Source organism: Condylostylus longicornis, unplaced genomic scaffold (assembly GCF_029603195.1).
Source record: "Condylostylus longicornis isolate FDR11 unplaced genomic scaffold, ASM2960319v2 ptg000664l, whole genome shotgun sequence".
NCBI classification, from domain to species: Eukaryota; Metazoa; Arthropoda; class Insecta; order Diptera; family Dolichopodidae; genus Condylostylus; species Condylostylus longicornis.
In genome coordinates, this window is record NW_026578614.1 from 10160 (window position 1) to 28140 (window position 17981).

The 17981-nt window shown below is 44.2% G+C and overlaps 2 protein-coding genes across 2 annotated transcripts; one reads left to right on the plus strand and one right to left on the minus strand.

The window, feature by feature from the left end:
• Window positions 1–11844: 11844 nt before the first annotated feature.
• On the plus strand, window positions 11845–15220 carry LOC129617850 (uncharacterized). The gene is made up of 6 exons (XM_055532896.1): window positions 11845–11935; window positions 14322–14362; window positions 14412–14564; window positions 14609–14777; window positions 14846–14908; window positions 14991–15220. The coding sequence occupies exons 1-6, from the start codon at window positions 11845–11847 to the stop codon at window positions 15218–15220; spliced, it is 747 nt and encodes a 248-aa protein (XP_055388871.1).
• A 568-nt stretch (window positions 15221–15788) lies between these two features.
• Window positions 15789–17694, minus strand: LOC129617851 (tRNA (guanine(26)-N(2))-dimethyltransferase-like). Its single transcript, XM_055532897.1, has 6 exons — window positions 17295–17694; window positions 16944–17224; window positions 16283–16479; window positions 16067–16181; window positions 15968–16020; window positions 15789–15918 (listed from the first exon to the last, which is right to left on the minus strand). The coding sequence occupies exons 1-6, from the start codon at window positions 17692–17694 to the stop codon at window positions 15789–15791; spliced, it is 1176 nt and encodes a 391-aa protein (XP_055388872.1).
• Between the last annotated feature and the right edge of the window lie 287 nt (window positions 17695–17981).

The window sequence follows — 17981 nt, forward strand, 5'->3', positions numbered from 1 at the left end:
TTGCTCGTTTTGCCCTCGTCAGCTTCATGGAGTATTTGTTTTGCAGAAGTAGGATACTCCTACAATCTGACAAGGAAACCACGCTTTCACAGTTGGATGTTTGCACTCTTGATTCATGCTGACCGACGAATACGACCAACTCAACTAGCCACCCATTTTATCAAATTATTTTGAGCATTTAATAGAACATTACTCACAGCAGATAGGAGGAATGATGTGAGCCGCCACCTAGCAACTTGCGCAGTTTATGCGAGTCCTGCATGTTTTCAAGAAACGCAGGCCTTGAGGAATCATTTTGTTCCACTTGCATTCAACTTTCACTTCCTACGTGTTTGAGCATCAGCTGCCAGAGAGCGATATGCTCGACAGAAGAGGGGAGCAAATCCCAATATTGCAGTGACCCCCCCAGCGAAGCGATCGGTGCAAGTTGCAACCTTGAGTTTCCAGATGACGAAGATTGAGATTTACTGTCACAATTCGCTCACTCAGTCAGTAAATTGGGTGTTCTGCCACTCACTTAGTAAATTGGGTGTTCTGTCACTCACTTAGTAAATTGGGTGTTCTTCTCTCACTCACTTAGTAAATTGGGTGTTCTCTCACTCACTTAGGTGTTCTTCTCTCACTCACTTAGTAAATTGGGTGTTCTTCTCTCACTCACTTAGTAAATTGGGTGTTCTGTCACTCACTTAGTAAATTGGGTGTTCTCTCACTCACTTAGTAAATTGGGTGTTCTTCTCTCACTCAGTCAGTAAATTGGGTGTTCTGTCACTCACTTAGTAAATTGGGTGTTCCCTCACTCACTTAGTAAATTGGGTGCTCTCTCACTCACTTAGTAAATTGGGTGTTCTCTCGCTGAGTTAGCAAATTGGGGTGTTCTCTCACTCATTTAGTAAATTGGGTGTTCTTCTCTCACTCACTTAGTAAATTGGGTGTTCTTCTCTCACTCACTTAGTAAATTGGGTGTTCTCTCACTCACTTAGTAAATTGGGTGTTCTTCTCTCACTCAGTCAGTAAATTGGGTGTTCTGTCACTCACTTAGTAAATTGGGTGTTCTCTCACTCACTTAGTAAATTGGGTGTTCTGTCACTCACTTAGTAAATTGGGTGTTCTGTCACTCACTTAGTAAATTGGGTGTTCTGTCACTCACTTAGTAAATTGGGTGTTCTTCTCTCACTCACTTAGTAAATTGGGTGTTCTGTCACTCACTTAGTAAATTGGGTGTTCTGTCACTCACTTAGTAAATTGGGTGTTCTTCTCTCACTCACTTAGTAAATTGGGTGTTCTGTCACTCACTTAGTAAATTGGGTGTTCTGTCACTCACTTAGTAAATTGGGTGTTCTCTCGCTGACTTAGTAAATTGGGTGTTCCCTCACTCACTTAGTAAATTGGGTGCTCTCTCACTCACTTAGTAAATTGGGTGTTCTTCTCTCACTCAGTCAGTAAATTGGGTGTTCTGTCACTCACTTAGTAAATTGGGTGTTCTGTCACTCACTTAGTAAATTGGGTGTTCTCTCGCTGAGTTAGTAAATTGGGTGTTCTCTCACTCATTTAGTAAATTGGGTGTTCTTCTCTCACTCACTTAGTAAATTGGGTGTTCTTCTCTCACTCACTTAGTAAATTGGGTGTTCTCTCACTCACTTAGTAAATTGGGTGTTCTTCTCTCACTCAGTCAGTAAATTGGGTGTTCTGTCACTCACTTAGTAAATTGGGTGTTCTCTCACTCACTTAGTAAATTGGGTGTTCTGTCACTCACTTAGTAAATTGGGTGTTCTGTCACTCACTTAGTAAATTGGGTGTTCTGTCACTCACTTAGTAAATTGGGTGTTCTGTCACTCACTTAGTAAATTGGGTGTTCTTCTCTCACTCAGTCAGTAAATTGGGTGTTCTGTCACTCACTTAGTAAATTGGGTGTTCTCTCGCTGACTTAGTAAATTGGGTGTTCCCTCACTCACTTAGTAAATTGGGTGTTCTTCTCTCACTCACTTAGTAAATTGGGTGTTCTCTCACTCAGTCAGTAAATTGGGTGTTCTGTCACTCACTTAGTAAATTGGGTGTTCTCTCACTCACTTAGTAAATTGGGTGTTCTGTCACTCACTTAGTAAATTGGGTGTTCTCTCACTCACTTAGTAAATTGGGTGTTCTGTCACTCACTTAGTAAATTGGGTGTTCTGTCACTCACTTAGGTGTTCTTCTCTCACTCACTTAGTAAATTGGGTGTTCTTCTCTCACTCACTTAGTAAATTGGGTGTTCTGTCACTCACTTAGTAAATTGGGTGTTCTCTCGCTGACTTAGTAAATTGGGTGTTCCCTCACTCACTTAGTAAATTGGGTGTTCTTCTCTCACTCACTTAGTAAATTGGGTGTTCTTCTCTCACTCAGTCAGTAAATTGGGTGTTCTGTCACTCACTTAGTAAATTGGGTGTTCTGTCACTCACTTAGTAAATTGGGTGTTCTCTCGCTGAGTTAGCAAATTGGGTGTTCTCTCACTCATTTAGTAAATTGGGTGTTCTTCTCTCACTCACTTAGTAAATTGGGTGTTCTTCTCTCACTCACTTAGTAAATTGGGTGTTCTCTCACTCACTTAGTAAATTGGGTGTTCTTCTCTCACTCAGTCAGTAAATTGGGTGTTCTTCTCTCACTCACTTAGTAAATTGGGTGTTCTGTCACTCACTTAGTAAATTGGGTGTTCTCTCGCTGACTTAGTAAATTGGGTGTTCCCTCACTCACTTAGTAAATTGGGTGTTCTTCTCTCACTCACTTAGTAAATTGGGTGTTCTCTCACTCACTTTGTTCTTCTCTCACTCAGTCAGTAAATTGGGTGTTCTGTCACTCACTTAGTAAATTGGGTGTTCTCTCACTCATTTAGTAAATTGGGTGCTCTTCTCTCACTCACTTAGTAAATTGGGTGTTCTTCTCTCACTCACTTAGTAAATTGGGTGTTCTGTCACTCACTTAGTAAATTGGGTGTTCTCTCGCTGAGTTAGCAAATTGGGTGTTCTCTCACTCATTTAGTAAATTGGGTGTTCTCTCACTCACTTAGTAAATTGGGTGTTCTCTCACTCACTTAGTAAATTGGGTGTTCTCTCTCACCTAGTAGATTTGTTCTCTTATGTAATCAAGAACACCTAAAGGCAGCCATTTCTGAAATGGCTCTCCATGAACTGAGCGGACTCGTAACAATTTCAAGCACCACCTTTTCCTCTGATGGATCACGCAGAGTTTCCATCGAAACAGAAAGTTTTGTTCCAATCCGATGTTGAAGATTTGTAGCAAGCCCTTGGAATGATAGCTGCTCTTGGACAATCGCGTAGATTTCTGCAGCTGTTTCCAAATTAACTGGGGCTGATGAATGAGTGACTTTGCGAGCTGTAGGTGGGTTCTTGGTAATTTCAACGAAATTTTGATCACCAAGGAGAAACTTCAGTTTCGGCAGGGCTGGGATGAAGAAATTTACCAAAAAAATACAGAGATTAATACTCTGAGTGAAAAATTCATTTGTCTCATTCCTTTTTCTCGCTCGATCCAAATCATAACAGCCACTTCTTCTTTCCCTCACACACCATGAGCTGGTCGTCATGAACGGAAAGCGCCAACTGATGTAATGCCAATTTTACATCTCTATCTCTTGAGAAGCACTTCTGTGAGAAATATTGAATCTTCTCCGAGCATAATCAGACCATCTGGACAAATAGTGCGATTTCGTGTTGCATTATGTTTTGTTTTACGCTCCAAAGAAAATCGAATTCCATATGTTGGGCCAAGGAACAGCTTTAATGGTTGGGAACAGTCATCTTCGATTTCAGGAGCTCTTCCTATTTCTGTTGGCGCCGAAACAGAAATCGCAACAACTAGCCTTTGTTACATAGGAACGTGCATCAACCGACGGATGCATGGTTTTACCGGAAACTATTGAGCAATAACGCATACACAGTAGTGAACAAAGAATGAAGTATTTTTCTATGAGCACTCTGAGAATGACAGATATAGCTTCTTGTACAACATATTGCTTCATATGTTAAGCTCTCACATTAAGTTCTATAACCGCTTGGTGTAAAGAGTCGGGATCAAGTCCCGAGTACTAAAAGAAAAAGCAGTCTGTAATGACGAGAACTACGCAAGTTGTTAAGCCTGTGGCCAAGGTGGCGGCTCACTCTCATTGAATACAGCAAGCAATCTCATTTCTTCTGCGAATGATCTTCCACTAAATGCTCAAAGTAATCTGATGAAATGGGTGGCTAGTTGGGTTCGTCGCAGCTATTCGTCGGTATCCAAGCTTAACGTTCAATGGTATAGGAACTGTGAAAGCGTGATTTCCTTGTTAGATTGTATCCTACTTCTGCAAACAAATACTTCATGAAATGAAAAGGACTAAGGACTGAAGGAAAAACGCTTCTATCTTCTTGCAAGCCAAGTGGTGGCAGATACCGTAGGGGACGAGGGCAAAACGAACAGACCAAACAGTTTGTCGACGGTCTTTTCCGTTCCAATGGGCCTGGTTACTGGATATCTGTCTGCTCTAGATGAAGGAGACCAATGAGTCGGGCTGTTGGTCCACCCCTACGACTTCAGGAACCCCCCCCTCCCCCACTGGCCTGATGTTATTGGAGGAAATTCAATTTACGTTTTCGGTGGAGAGACGGAAAGGGAAGTGGTGAACGACTTGTATTTCTTGAACGTTGAAAGCATGAAATGGGAAGGTATCGAGAGGACGGCACACACCCTTCACCAAGGATGCACGTTAGTTTGTTGAAAAGCTTCTTTCCCGCTTCCGACATTCCTCAATGCTGTTTCAGCATGCAACGGTTGTTGTTGACAATTATCTCCTTCTTCATGGCGGTTACTCGAGGAGAGACTTCTTTAATGATGTTTATGTCTTTGACTCAGTAACATGGAAGAAGCAGAACACAAAAGACTGCCCAGGTCGGGCTTACCACACGTTGAGTAAAGTCAATGACAAAATTTACTTATTTGGGGGGCGTGCTTATCACATTTACAACGACATCCATATACTCGACCTACCAACCTTAATTTGGATAGAACAAGATGTCAGGGGCACCCGTCCTAAAGTAAGCGAAATTGGAAATGGTGAAAGAAACCCAGTTGCCAGGAACGCCATTCACACAGCATGACGACGTTTGATTCTAAATTATTTCTGTTTGGCGGAATAAATGATGAAGGTCGCCTGACGGATCTCCACATCTTCGACACCAAAACGCTGCAATGGTTGCAGCCGGAAATTCAGGGTCAACCTCCACGAGATTTGGAGTGCCACACAGCAACTCTTGTCGGGGACCAGATTTTCATGTTCGGTGGAGCAACAAATAATTCCTATGTGTTGAAGTCTAAGTCTCTCGCATTCAAGGCTCCCTGCCCAGTAAGTCATACCTTGGTGCACGCGGTAGATTGGTTGTTGTAGAGTTCCTGGCCCCCCTCGGCAGAGACACTCTGTTTGTTTGGTTGGGGCCAAAAAGTTGTTTGTTATTGGCGGTTTCGACGGAAAAGGGTGGCTGGATGATTTACACGTGGCAGATGTTGGCAGATTAATGGCAGGCGAATTGATTGCTAAAGCTGTGCAAAGGTGGGCTGACAACCTCAAATACCTGGTCGCCAACAAGAACTACTCTGATGTTGTAAGTATTATTGCGAAAATGGCTATTCTTCAATTTAGCGTTGTTGATGGCCGCGAGATTCCTGCTCATCGTGCCATCCTAGCGGCTCAATGTTGCTACTTTGAAAACATGTTTTCAGGGAAGATAAAGAATCCAGCGCAGAAAGAGTAATTGATATAGCGCTACACATCCATTGGAATTTGTGATACAGAACTTTAGTCCAGATACCGTTTCAGATACCGATACAAGAGTGGAAGTATGAGCCTTTTATGAAAGCTCTCCAATTCCTCTACACCGGTACTCAACTCCAATTGTCCTCGCATTCCTTGTATCTTCAGGACAGCTATCGGGGAACGATCCAATCCTTCTATGTGACGTCCTTGGTAGAGCTGACCAGTATGGCATTGATTCTGTGTGAGAAGACTATTTGGTACTGACTCGAAGATGACAATGTCGGTGCTGTTCTCACAAGGGCTCATCAGAACAACGTAATTTGGTCATTAGAGGTGCAAGTAGTTAGGTGTCTATTTTTCAGGCTTCGAAGTTGGAGAATGTTTGTATTGAGTACATTGTGAAGAATGCTGTCAACAATTTAAGCGTCTATGAACTGCCTGTTCGTTATTAAAATTGCTCGTGACGGTGTACACGAAAATTCTTAGAACGGTTTTCCGCGCCATGGTGTCAACGTTGAAGCCGCTACTTCTCTTACATGAAACATGGGACGATGGAAGCAATCTATTTCATCAACTTGTCTCCACTATATGCATGAACATGGACCACTGCTCTCCGATCGTTGCGTCGAGTTGTGTTTTCATGGTACTCGTCTTTATTGTTTCACGCTTCACTTTGATCCAATCGCGTACCAGAGTGTAGTGGTCGTGTATGCGGTCGTGTATGCCCCAATCATGGCCGTGCATGTCCCTATCACGGTCGTGTATGTCCCAATCACGCTCGTGTACGTCCCAATCATGCTCGTGTATGTCCCAATCATGCTCGTGTGTGTCCCAGTGGAGGCCGCCCGCCATGTGTGCCGCCGCATGTTTGGAGGATCGTCCTTTCTCACCCTCTGTGTCTAGATCTCTCACACCCCTGAATCTTCCTCACCTGGCCGCGACTGCTAGCCAACTCTCAGCCATTCTGTCACTTGCCCGAGAAGCTGCCACTGGTGACCCTCCAGTAGGTCCAGTAGGGTTCCTGGCTCCTCCACAACCTCACATCCTCTGGCGTGTACAAAATCATTTTCCTTTGTGCTCCATCGCAATTAACTTAAGCAAAAAGAAAACACTCAAAAAAAGAATGACGGATGGGAAAAGGAAATACACCACAAAACAACAAGATGCTGTAACATCTAACTGAAGAAGTCATTCACTGCATCAGACAAACTGATCTGAGTTGAAACCTTCTCAACTGGAATCTCTTTCAGGATGCGACTGTGTTTTATTCCAATTGAAGGAATAAATCCATCAATCAGAAATTGCGTATCGCGGCTCAAACGGTTATAAACGCTTCCCAGAACAAATCGAGAACACTTCGCTCCGTTTCTGCCTGTCAATGCTTTTAAGACCCTGTCATTCATCTCAGCCACAAGCTCCTTCAAAGCTCTGAAAAGGCAACATCCTAAAGAAGTTGTAGAAGCGCTTAACCTACTTTTCGGGGTTGGAGCTCTTTGCGTACCGCTGGAGCATGAGTGTGGTTTTTTTCAAGAGCACCGAATAGATCGAATCTGCATTAGGAGCACAAATCACATCAAGGTGTAGCTCGACCCTCTTCTTCACTTTTCCCATCGTTCGAAAGAGAGGAACCTTGTTGAGAACAGTATTCACGTAGCGATCCAAACTGTCCAAATTTCCCTCGTTTTGTTCCGCTTTGAAAATTGTCAATTTCGGTTGAATTAAGTATCGAGCGATTTGATTTCCTCTCGAAGATTCAAGAATTTTACGATTTTCCGCCCCTTCGATTGACGAATTGAAACTTGGAACCCACTCACTCCCAGCATCCGGATACAGAGCGCCAAGCTGAAATGAAATTGGAACCCTGGGTGTAGAAGAATAAACCACTTTGAGGATGTAGCCAAGATAGAGCTCGTTGTTGTCTCCTGTTTTGCACGTGGTTCTTGCTTCCCAATTTGCTCCTTTTCGGAATCCACGCTCCAAAGAATGATCTCGTTGCAAAGGAGACTTATCTTTATGTAAATAAGCCACTGCTGAATAAATTGTGTGGAAGGGGCGTTGTCGTGGACCCCACAGAGGGCTTCTTAGGTCTCGGCAAGGCAATTGACATTTTCGGCAAACTATTGGTGAAATGAGTTCTGTCCAGGAATTCAAACTGGAAGATCCTTTACAATTGCACAAATTGCACACTTCTATGCTTGCTTCTGTGAAAAAAACCAGAAAGACTAAAATAAAAACAGAGAAGACCATTCGACTGCATAAAACATGGATCATATCGCTCTCAAAAAAAAAGCCTCAAAACCTAAACATGACAACAGACTGGGCCTGGTCAATTGTGTCTTGCCAATGTCTGGCAATCCATTCGAATGGGTGCCACGCAGTGTCGTGTGAGATTTTTAGTTCAATTTTCATTCTTATCGCCAGGTGGGGGGTTTTAATATTGCGCATGCTGTTTGAACTCTCTCCTGTCCCACAACCGGAATCTTGTCCGGACTCACAGTACACTCATGAAAAGCAACCGATTGTCGAGGGTTTGCAGAAGGGGCAGTTCATTCCTTGAGGTCGTCGGTTTCTGTACACTCCCCGCATGGATAAATGACGGTCCCACTGAAAATGATGCCAGCAACTCAATAACGGGAGCCTCGAGGTTGGAAACAGCCATCCTACCGTAAGAATATTCAAATTCGCCTTCCATTTAATTTCCTTCAATTTTTAACAGAAATTCCTTCTCGGGGGCTGACAGACAGTAGGTTTTAATTTTGTGGTTAATTCCCATCTTTTCTTGCTCTAGATTGAAAATTCCTCAAACACCACACAACTTCTCTGAGGTGACAGATCTCATTCGCAAAGATCCCAATCCTACAAAAAATGAGCAGTACTTTAACATTTATGGGGAGTCGCTTCGTTCTGGAAATTTTAATCTCGCTCGAGCAATTCTTCGAGGAAACAGAGATTTTGCGGGCGCCAGTCATCCAATCACTGGAGAAACGGTTAGCTGATGATGTTCAACTCCACTGACTATTTTTTTTTTCAGTCTCTTCACTATCTTGGAAGCAGCCCGCATTTCAGTGGGGGATTTCCAATTAAACGGTTTCTTGAAATCCTTGAAGACATCATCAAAATTGCAGGAGAAGAAATTAAATCAAGAAAAAATTTTCAGAATGAAACTCCACTCGACCTCGCGCTTGCTCAAAGCGCTCAAACGCAGTGCCCGCATCACCTTGCAACACTTCTCATGAAAGCAAGCACTCCCATGGAAAACTGTTTGGGACACGCTGGTCCGCCTTCAGTCATTCCGCCAAAAGCAACGTGCTACTCACTATGTCCAGCAACTCCACCGCAGGTCTCGAAAGTGAACGTCCCAAAGGCAGTTCCGTCGGGGGGGTGCGTGTTTGCCTCATGAAGGGCAAGGCATCTCCCACCAATTGGGTGTGACTCCGATTCGAATGCTCCAAGGCACGCAAACGGGACGTCCAATCTCTCAGCTAGGAGCAGCTGGAGGAGCAGTAACACAAGGATTTCCGAGACCAGCAGGAGGTTTGGGTGGAGCAACAGGTTCCACAGGACTCCAGGCTTCTCCGTTTCTTGCACAGCGAAGACTACCAATCAATCCACACTTGGTGCCAAAATCGACGCCGAGCTCGATGATTCAGATTGCAGAAAAAACGCAGACAACCACAGGAGTCAACATCGATCCAGCGCAAGTTAAGGAGCAGACGAAACAAGTTAAGGAGGCTTCAAAGGACACTCCATTGCCACCGACGCCGACTTTCGGATGCTCAAAGCCGCTTGACCGTCCGAATAACACGAACACATTATTTCATCTTCCGACACCAGCTCCCGAGACCGCTTTTGTTTTGCGTCGAAGACGTCATTCAGCTCCTGTTGCTAGGACAATGTCGACCGCCACACCAAATTCATTCAGAGCTTCTGGTAGTTCTGCAAAAGGCCCGCTTCACAAGAAAAATGCTCCAGCAGCAGACAACAACAAAAAAGCGTTCAGTCTCGGAAATATCTCTACTGCAAGAGGAAATTTCTTTTCTGCGAGAGCACTGAGGAAGAAGAACAAAGTTCCGTTCGTTAGGAGCAGTAACTCCTCCCTCCCTACAACCAGCACCCCTCTCTCCACAACCACCAGCCTCCCTCTCTCTACGAGCAGCAGCCACCCTCTCTCCACAAGCAGCCGCCACCCTCTCTCTACAACCAGCAGCACCCCTCTCTCCACAACCAGCAGCCTCATTCTTTCTACAAGCAGCAGCCACCCTCTCGCCACAAGCAGCAGCCACCCTCTCGCCACAAGCAGCAACTACCTTTTTTCTCCAAGCAGCAGCCACCCTCTCTCCACAACCGGCAGCCACCTTTTTCATAAAGGCAGAAAGCGTTCCTCCATACCGTTTGCACCCGCAAGCCCTGAGAGTGGGTTCGATGACGTTGACGGCCTTATTCTTTCTCGTGTCTCACCTTCTGAAGCTTCCAAAAGAAACGATTTAAGAGTCACGGCGCTGAAGTATGCTGATGTTAATGCTCAGCTGAAGGCCACACTGAAACTCGGAACGGACTCGAATGGATTCAACTACAAAAAGGTGCTGAAGCCAGTAGAGCCTTTCGTGCCGTATATTGCCAGGCTAAGACCCACTCCAAACTATTTCACCCGCAGCAGATTGAGGCGGGTCAGCGACAGCAAGGTTGCTCCTCGATTTCTTGAGGATCAGCGAAGGCTCTCAAAAATTGGAGTTGATATGAGACCTACTGTGACTCCTTCAGCCCCCGTATCTCCTAAAACTCCGGTTAACATTCCGACAAGGAGGTCTTCTTCTGCTGTCTTGTCACGCGTGGTGTCCTCAGGTGCCGCTAAATTGCCACCATCGACGCCCGTGACACCCCTACTGACCCCGCAACCTTTGTTTCCACCTGCATCACCAGTTCCAATTGCGCCATTCGCAAACCGAAGTGGCAGAATGCCTTTAAGAACGACAAGCTTGCAAAACAGCCAAAAACCTCTCGTACGCATCTCACAAGCAAGGTCTTCATTATCTGATCGGCCTAAATCAAGACAAAGCGCCTCGCTGGTCGAGCAATCGAAGCTGATTGTTGCTACTCCAAGTCCGACGAGCTCGCATGGGTCAAGTTCAAAGAAATAATGATCCATTTATGCAATTGCTACATTCTAGAAGCATTTTTTTCATGATTTTTGCAGAACAGAGTCAAACAAATTTCGACTAGTCGGGGATGAATTTCTTTTTCCTGTTGCTTCTTGTGCTTTTACTGGTAGGGATAAACTCCATTGGCGGCAGCTTCGAGCGCCAAAATGAGAAAGAGATCACGGAAGAGATTGAGGACCAGGGCGAAGAAGAAGAAGAAGAGGGGGAGAACGAAGAAAAAGAAGAGGTATTCAATATATTGTGGGTGTTCTTCTTGTATGCCAATGCCCCAGTCTGCCGAAGAAGAACCAGAAACCCCAGGGATTTTGCGATACGCTCCCCAATATAACTTTGGCTTGATCAACTACATTGCGCTAGGTAGGGAAGTTGAGTGCCAAAAAGAATACGCTTCATATTTGGGGCAGAATCGGCCAAAAGAGCATTTCAAGACTTTAGGCAACAGCTGCTCACTGATAGCGCTTTGCAAGAGCGGTGTGAGCTCAATTAGTCACAGCTACACGATCAAGTGTCTCCCTACGCGTCAGTTGTGACTTGTGCAGCTCCATACCTCTGTAGCATGAGAGGAAGATCGTAATATGATCGCACAAAAAAACCGCTGTATACATAGATTTCAATTTTTCAGATACTTCTATGACCCCCAAAAGTTTCATTGGTAAGACAGACCACAACACATCTTCTCAGTTTCCCCTTTCACTAAACAGCCGCAAATTCAACATTTTCCAAAAAGCCCGACGGTTCATGGTAACCGTGATTCATCATGCACCTCGCGATCCTCTGACATTTTGTAGCTTAAGGGTATTCTAAAACGATTTGGAATAGCCGTTAGCGGAAAACCCAGAGATGGAATGCCACAGGTAATGAATCAAGTTGACTCGCTTGTACAGGTGTTTTCAGATTTATGATATGTGTGGCATGAAAACCCCCCTAACGGAATTTTTTAGAGCTAGATCTGCGTTACTCGGAAAAGAAGTAACAAGATATGGACCCGCGAATGGTAACGCGTCTTTTTATGTGATGAGCTGAGTTCATCCATTGCAGAATTCGTCAAGCCTTCATAAGTGCGCGGTCTGGATTTGACAGATTACCAAAGGATTTCATCAAAATTCGGGCCCTCTTTACATGACGCGGCCGCTCAAATTGACACCCCCGTGTTCATCGTTTATTAAGCCTCGCTTGTAGGATGAGAGGTTTCAAGCTTCTTCTTAAGCAATACAGACTGACGTTAGCAAGCATGACCACAGTAATAGACCCATCAGCCTCATCTTCTCGCATTATGCTTGCTGGGTCAAATTGTGTCCCGTTGCCAAGTTCAGTGCCTCACACAAAGAGACCGCCTTGTAGTTGCATTTGAGTTCTCACAGCTGCCAAGCTTCTACTTGATCAAAACTATCTGAATATGTGACTGTCGGGATCGCACATCGCTGCCACTTGAAGAGCCACAGGATTTCCTTCAGAATGCGATAACGTGCAACCCTGCGATGGAAAAGGATATCTTGTTCATAGTCGTTTTCTGTGATGTCAGGAGCTGCCACTTTATCTTATCCCGCGTTAAGTCCTCCTGCGGTGTTGCTGGTTCCTCTGGAGGGTTTCCGAAACCTGCGAAGCCGTCATCCGTTGTGCACATGAAGTCTTCGTTGCTGATTCCTTACTCACTGGAAAAAACAATCCGTCCATTGCCCCGACCCATAGCTGTCGTGCCAAGCTTGCTACTGTAGAGCTGGATCAAGTTGCAGAGAGGGTCCCTTTGGCACCAATAACCGAGAATCGCGTCCTGAAACACTTGAGAAGACAGGCGAATAAAGATCAGTCTGGTGTTTGTTATTGTATTTTTATAGAATCACAGGGCCTCCGTTGTACTTTTTGACACAAAGTCCGTATTCAATCTGTTAGCGAATGGACACTGAGCTCATCATCGTTCCAGACGGGACTCATCTGGCATTTGTCGCGTTTTCATGTTTGAGTAGCTTTTAGCCAAGAGATGCGGATTTTGACACAATCAGAGTCGAGAACAAGCAGACGGAACGAGGTCAACAAGGAGAGGAATTGAAACGACAGCATGCTTACCAGGTGGTGCCTGAGATGCATCTTTCACTATTGTGTCGATGCTTTCGTACTGTGGGTCCCACTGTATTATGCTTCATAGGAGCCGCTGTGTACTCATGGATAGCGTTCCCAATACAAAATGATATTTCTGAACGTCAATTCATAACGAAGGAGGTTCAATTCAAGACGCTGGCTGGGTAACTCTCTCTTCTCTCTCGATCTGCATCTCTTGAACAGACATCTTGAAGAACTTCATTCCCATTGCTGGAATGGCTACAAAAGATTTGCGTTTCCAGCAGACGAATTGAAGCCAATATCGTAAGATCGATCTCTGTTGCATAGGAACGTGTATCCTATCCAATAGTTAGCGTCTTCTCAATAAAGAGGGTTGTCAACGCTGCAACAATCTCTGATTCATTCTTTGACACCAGATGCTCCCCGCGTCACCGGAATCCAGAGGAGGACCAATTCACCCTAGGAAATTATTCGCTCACCACAATTGACTCCTTGGACTCCCTGATGGTGCGAATTGAAACTGTTCTCAACCAATTCTTGTTCTCTCAGGTTTTTGGAAAGATCTCTGATTTCATTGATTCAGTGAATTACATTAGCTCTGGAAAAATCTCCTTCAAATCTGTACGTTTTTATCATTCAAGAGTCACAAACCGAAGGAAACAATTTTTTCTGTAATTTTGTCAGGATCTGTTGATTTCAACATTCGAAACGAATATTCGCATTTTAGGAGGACTTTTATCTGGACACATCTTCAGTACATTTTTATCTGATCAATTATCTCAATTCAGAGATTCTCAAATCCCTTCTAGCAATCACTCGCTGCTTTTTGATGTTTTCGCTGAATTTTCAGAAGACTACGTTTCATTTCAATACGACGTGAGTGATCATTCAAAATTATCGAATCTGGATTTTATGAAGATGTATCATAACGATAGGATCCTTACTTTTGATAGGATCCTTACTTTTTGATAGGGATCCTTACTTTTAAAAGCTGTCCAATTGGGGGAACGTTTGCGAGAGGCTTTCAACCCTGACACGAAATTGCCCCATAGTAGAATCAATCTGAAGTGAGTTTCTGCCAAGTGGATCACTTAAGTTCTTCCTGGGCTGAGATCTTCTTCTCTTCGGTTAGATATGGAATCGAATCCCCCGATCCTATTCCACACGTCATTTCCACAGCAGAAGCAGGAACGTTTCTGATTGAGTTTGGCGTTCTATCTTTAATGACGGGTGATCCTTCATTTTATGTGAGGAATATGTCACGCGTTACATATTACTTATAAAATTGTCACTCGTTTTATCACCCTGTTCCCCTTTTCTAGAGAACAGCGCGCAACTCAACGCTCCATATTTGGGACAATCGGTGAGCTGTTTTTGTTTCTTTCTCTTCTCTACTTCGTTTCAGTTCTCAGATTGATCTTATTGGAAGTTTGTGGAACGCAACAACTGGAAGGCTGCTCGACAAATCTAGTGGGATTGGTGCTGGAATTGATTCGTTTTTCGAATATTTATACAAAGCGGGTGTTTTGTTTGGAGATGTTGAATTAGCGAATGCTTTCGATGTTGTAAGTGAGTATTAGCTCTTTCCTAGCTCACGTGATTTTTCTAGGCATCAGTTGCACTACGAAAGTATTGTCATCGACGTGGAGTCTATTTTTCTTGCGATATGGAATCAGGTAACATCACACCATTTATGTTTGATTTATTGTCACATTGCAGGACAAATAACTGGGTTTCCCCGTATGAATGCTCTTGGTGCTTTTTGGCCGGGGATCCTTGTAGGCAGAAGACGCCACTAGTTTCCATTCTATCAATAATTCTCAGTTGCAGTCTGGATCGATTGTAGACGCTCTTCAATCATATGTTGCTTATTTGAATGTTTGGATGAAATACGATGCACTTCCTGAAGGTAAAACTCTCTTCTCTGGTGACACGCTTGCTTCTGTCATTCTTCATTTCTGTGTCTCCAATTGATGATATCCCGTTTCTAGACTTCAATGTTTTACTTGGAGAGCCAGACGAAGTTAATCGCGGGTATCCATTACGACCTGAATTTTTTGAGTCCACCTTTGTTATGAGTCAAGCCATGAGTGGAAGTGATACAAATATAAGTGAAGTCGAAGTCTATCGCGATGTTGTTCTTCCAGCGTATAAGAAATTCAACGGAACGTTAAGGACTTCTTGTGGAATGGCATCGCAGCCAAGTATGTTACATCTCTGATCATGTGCCGGATGTTTGTATTGGAATGATTCATTTTTCAATCAGATGTTCGAAATCTTCATGAATTATCTGACCACATGGAGAGTTTCTTTATTAGCGAAACACTCGTGTATCTCTATCTCACTGTTGTCAGCTCTGATGTCATCAATCAACGTGTAAGATGCTTTCGTCTTACTTGAATGAATTTCCTGTTTCCTAGATTCCTGCCCCTCTTCGTGATTGTATCTTCTCAACAGAAGCTCACATCTTCCCTCTCCCTCTTCTCTATCCCAAGTACTATGTCGGACGGTCAGATCAACAAGGAGTTGACGATGTTCGAGATCGACTCTGTCAAATGACCGGTTCTCACATTCATTGTCACCCGACGAGTCCATAGGGTTTCGATCTCAATGTTTGTCAAAACAATGTCCGTCTTTTTCATGTTCACCTTCAAAATTAGAATTTTAGCGTTTCATAAAATGAAGAACAGAAAATTACTCCTTCATCTTCTTCTGTGCTGATTCTTCTTTTGGCGTATCGGGAGGCCTGACGACAAACCGTTGTTCGAATCTGCCGACCATCATCCAAATTACCTTTTTGACTTCGCTCGTGCTTTCGGACCCCAATAAGGAGCGGGATTGGGGAGCCACTTACAAACACCGCCTGGTGTCTTAGACATAGCATCTGGGTGTGGATCGAAGCAGATTGGGGTTTCCGTTCTAAAAAAAATTAGAAACTGAGGAACACCAGAATGCACGGACCACCTACGATATTTCTTTTTTCAAGATTTCATATTTCTCTGGGTTTTTTGGCGGATGCTCCTGAAAATGTTTTGCGTCAACGGGCAAGGAATTATCAGTGTTGTACCTGAGCCCACTTCCGGAGAATGTCAAAAACAACAGAAGGCGGTGCGTTGGTTTTGATCGACTGCGGCTCACGATGGAAATGCGTCGCTGAGAATCCAAGGTTGAGTAAAGCAGACCTGAAAAGTGGAAATCAATATTTTACAAAAGTGGAAATCAATATGACATTTTATAAAAGTGGAACTCAATCTAAGCAACAAAGTGATGAAGGAAGTATTACTTGAACAATGACGTCTTGATTGCTTCCACTTTAACTCGATTCATCAAAGACGGAAGATGATAATAAAGTGGAACATCAATGCCTTCTTCAGATATCGCAGTAAGAAGACCACGAATTTTGGAATTCATCGTCATTCCTGAAAGTGGACCTTCTTCATTAACTTCATTCAATAGAGAGAGACAAAGATCAACGAACTCCTGATAGACACAATTCTTATATGTTGACACACAGGCGAGCTTACTTTGTTGTACAGAGGTCCAGAGAAAAAGGGCCCCCCCACCCAAGTACCTCTTCCTTTGCATTCGTTACAAGCGTCACCAGTTTTCCACCCTGTCGGCATTTGAGCAACCTTAAAGTGGAAGGCGCCTGGTTTGTCTGGTTTCGGTTGAGCAATTCCCAATGGGACAGTCGAGAACGCATCACAACTCGTGCATTGCAACACAAGTGACGACAAGGACGCCAGCAGTTTGCAGGTGGATGGAGATTCCCGCACACGAACGAAACAACGAACGTAAAAATCGACGCTGCAGCACAGAAGAGGCTCGACGGCTCGTTTGTGTCGCGATGCGGCAGTCGCGACGGCGTTGATAAGAATTCGGAGCGACATTTCGTGCGCGTATCGGGCCTTCACTGCAGTCCCGCCGTATTTGTAATAACTGACTTCGGGATTATTTCCACATAGAATTGGCATGTCCGTGGAAGTAATACACAAGATTCCGCCATCTGCTACTGATTGAACCGCAGCATCTAGAAAATCTCCCACGCTTCCATAAGGATCGAGATCGATGACATCGAAATGAGAAATTTGAGTGGAAGCATCAATTGGGACTTGAATTGCTGGTGAATCTGTTGATCCGACAGCCGGCAGAATAAACGCTCTAGTTGCGTTAATCCCACCATAACGGGACATGTACATCAGTTGATTTGCATCAGAACATACAGCTGAAGCCACAAAGGGAAAAGGTGGTCTCGAAGTAGCATTCCAGTTGTCTGAGCGTTCCACTGATCCTACCTCTCAATTTCGTTTCATCTACCTGATTTCTTTCTCTATTTGCTTCTATGAGACGCACTGCTTTTGCGTCTAAATCTCCGACCACAACCAAATCAATCACATCATCAAGTTCCAAAGCGTATCGAATCGAACGCAGGCCAGTAGCGCCGAACGACTCCAAAATCTTAAGTTTCGTATTTGACGGTTCTTTATCCGACTTGGCGCTCTTTACATGTTCTTCGTTTCTTCGAAGAGTTGCGAACGCACGGATAGCGAGCACTGATAGATCGCGGTTAAAGACTTGCACTGGGTTGTAGAAGACGTCGTTAGCGTCTCCATTGAAAATATGAGCTTTGCCCTCCTCAACAAGGCCGTTCTCATCCACACTTGGCAGATGACAATTTGGCTTGGACGCGCTCATATGACCCAACAGACTTCAGGACTGCCGCCTATTTTTGTGGAGCCTGAAATTGTAAAGCGCTTCTATACCTATATAGAGCACGATGACTAAAGGCCAACCCTTTCGGATTGACAGTCTGTGATGTTCAGCCATTATTGGACTGCTTTTCAACCTGCTTCTTGGAAAATTGCAGTATCCGTCCAATGGAGGAGATTCCCTTTTCGTTGAGGCAATCTTCATCTCCATCTCTAGGGTCTGTGAGCACTGAGAATACCAACGATAGGAAGGCCAGATTTTTCTGTAACTTT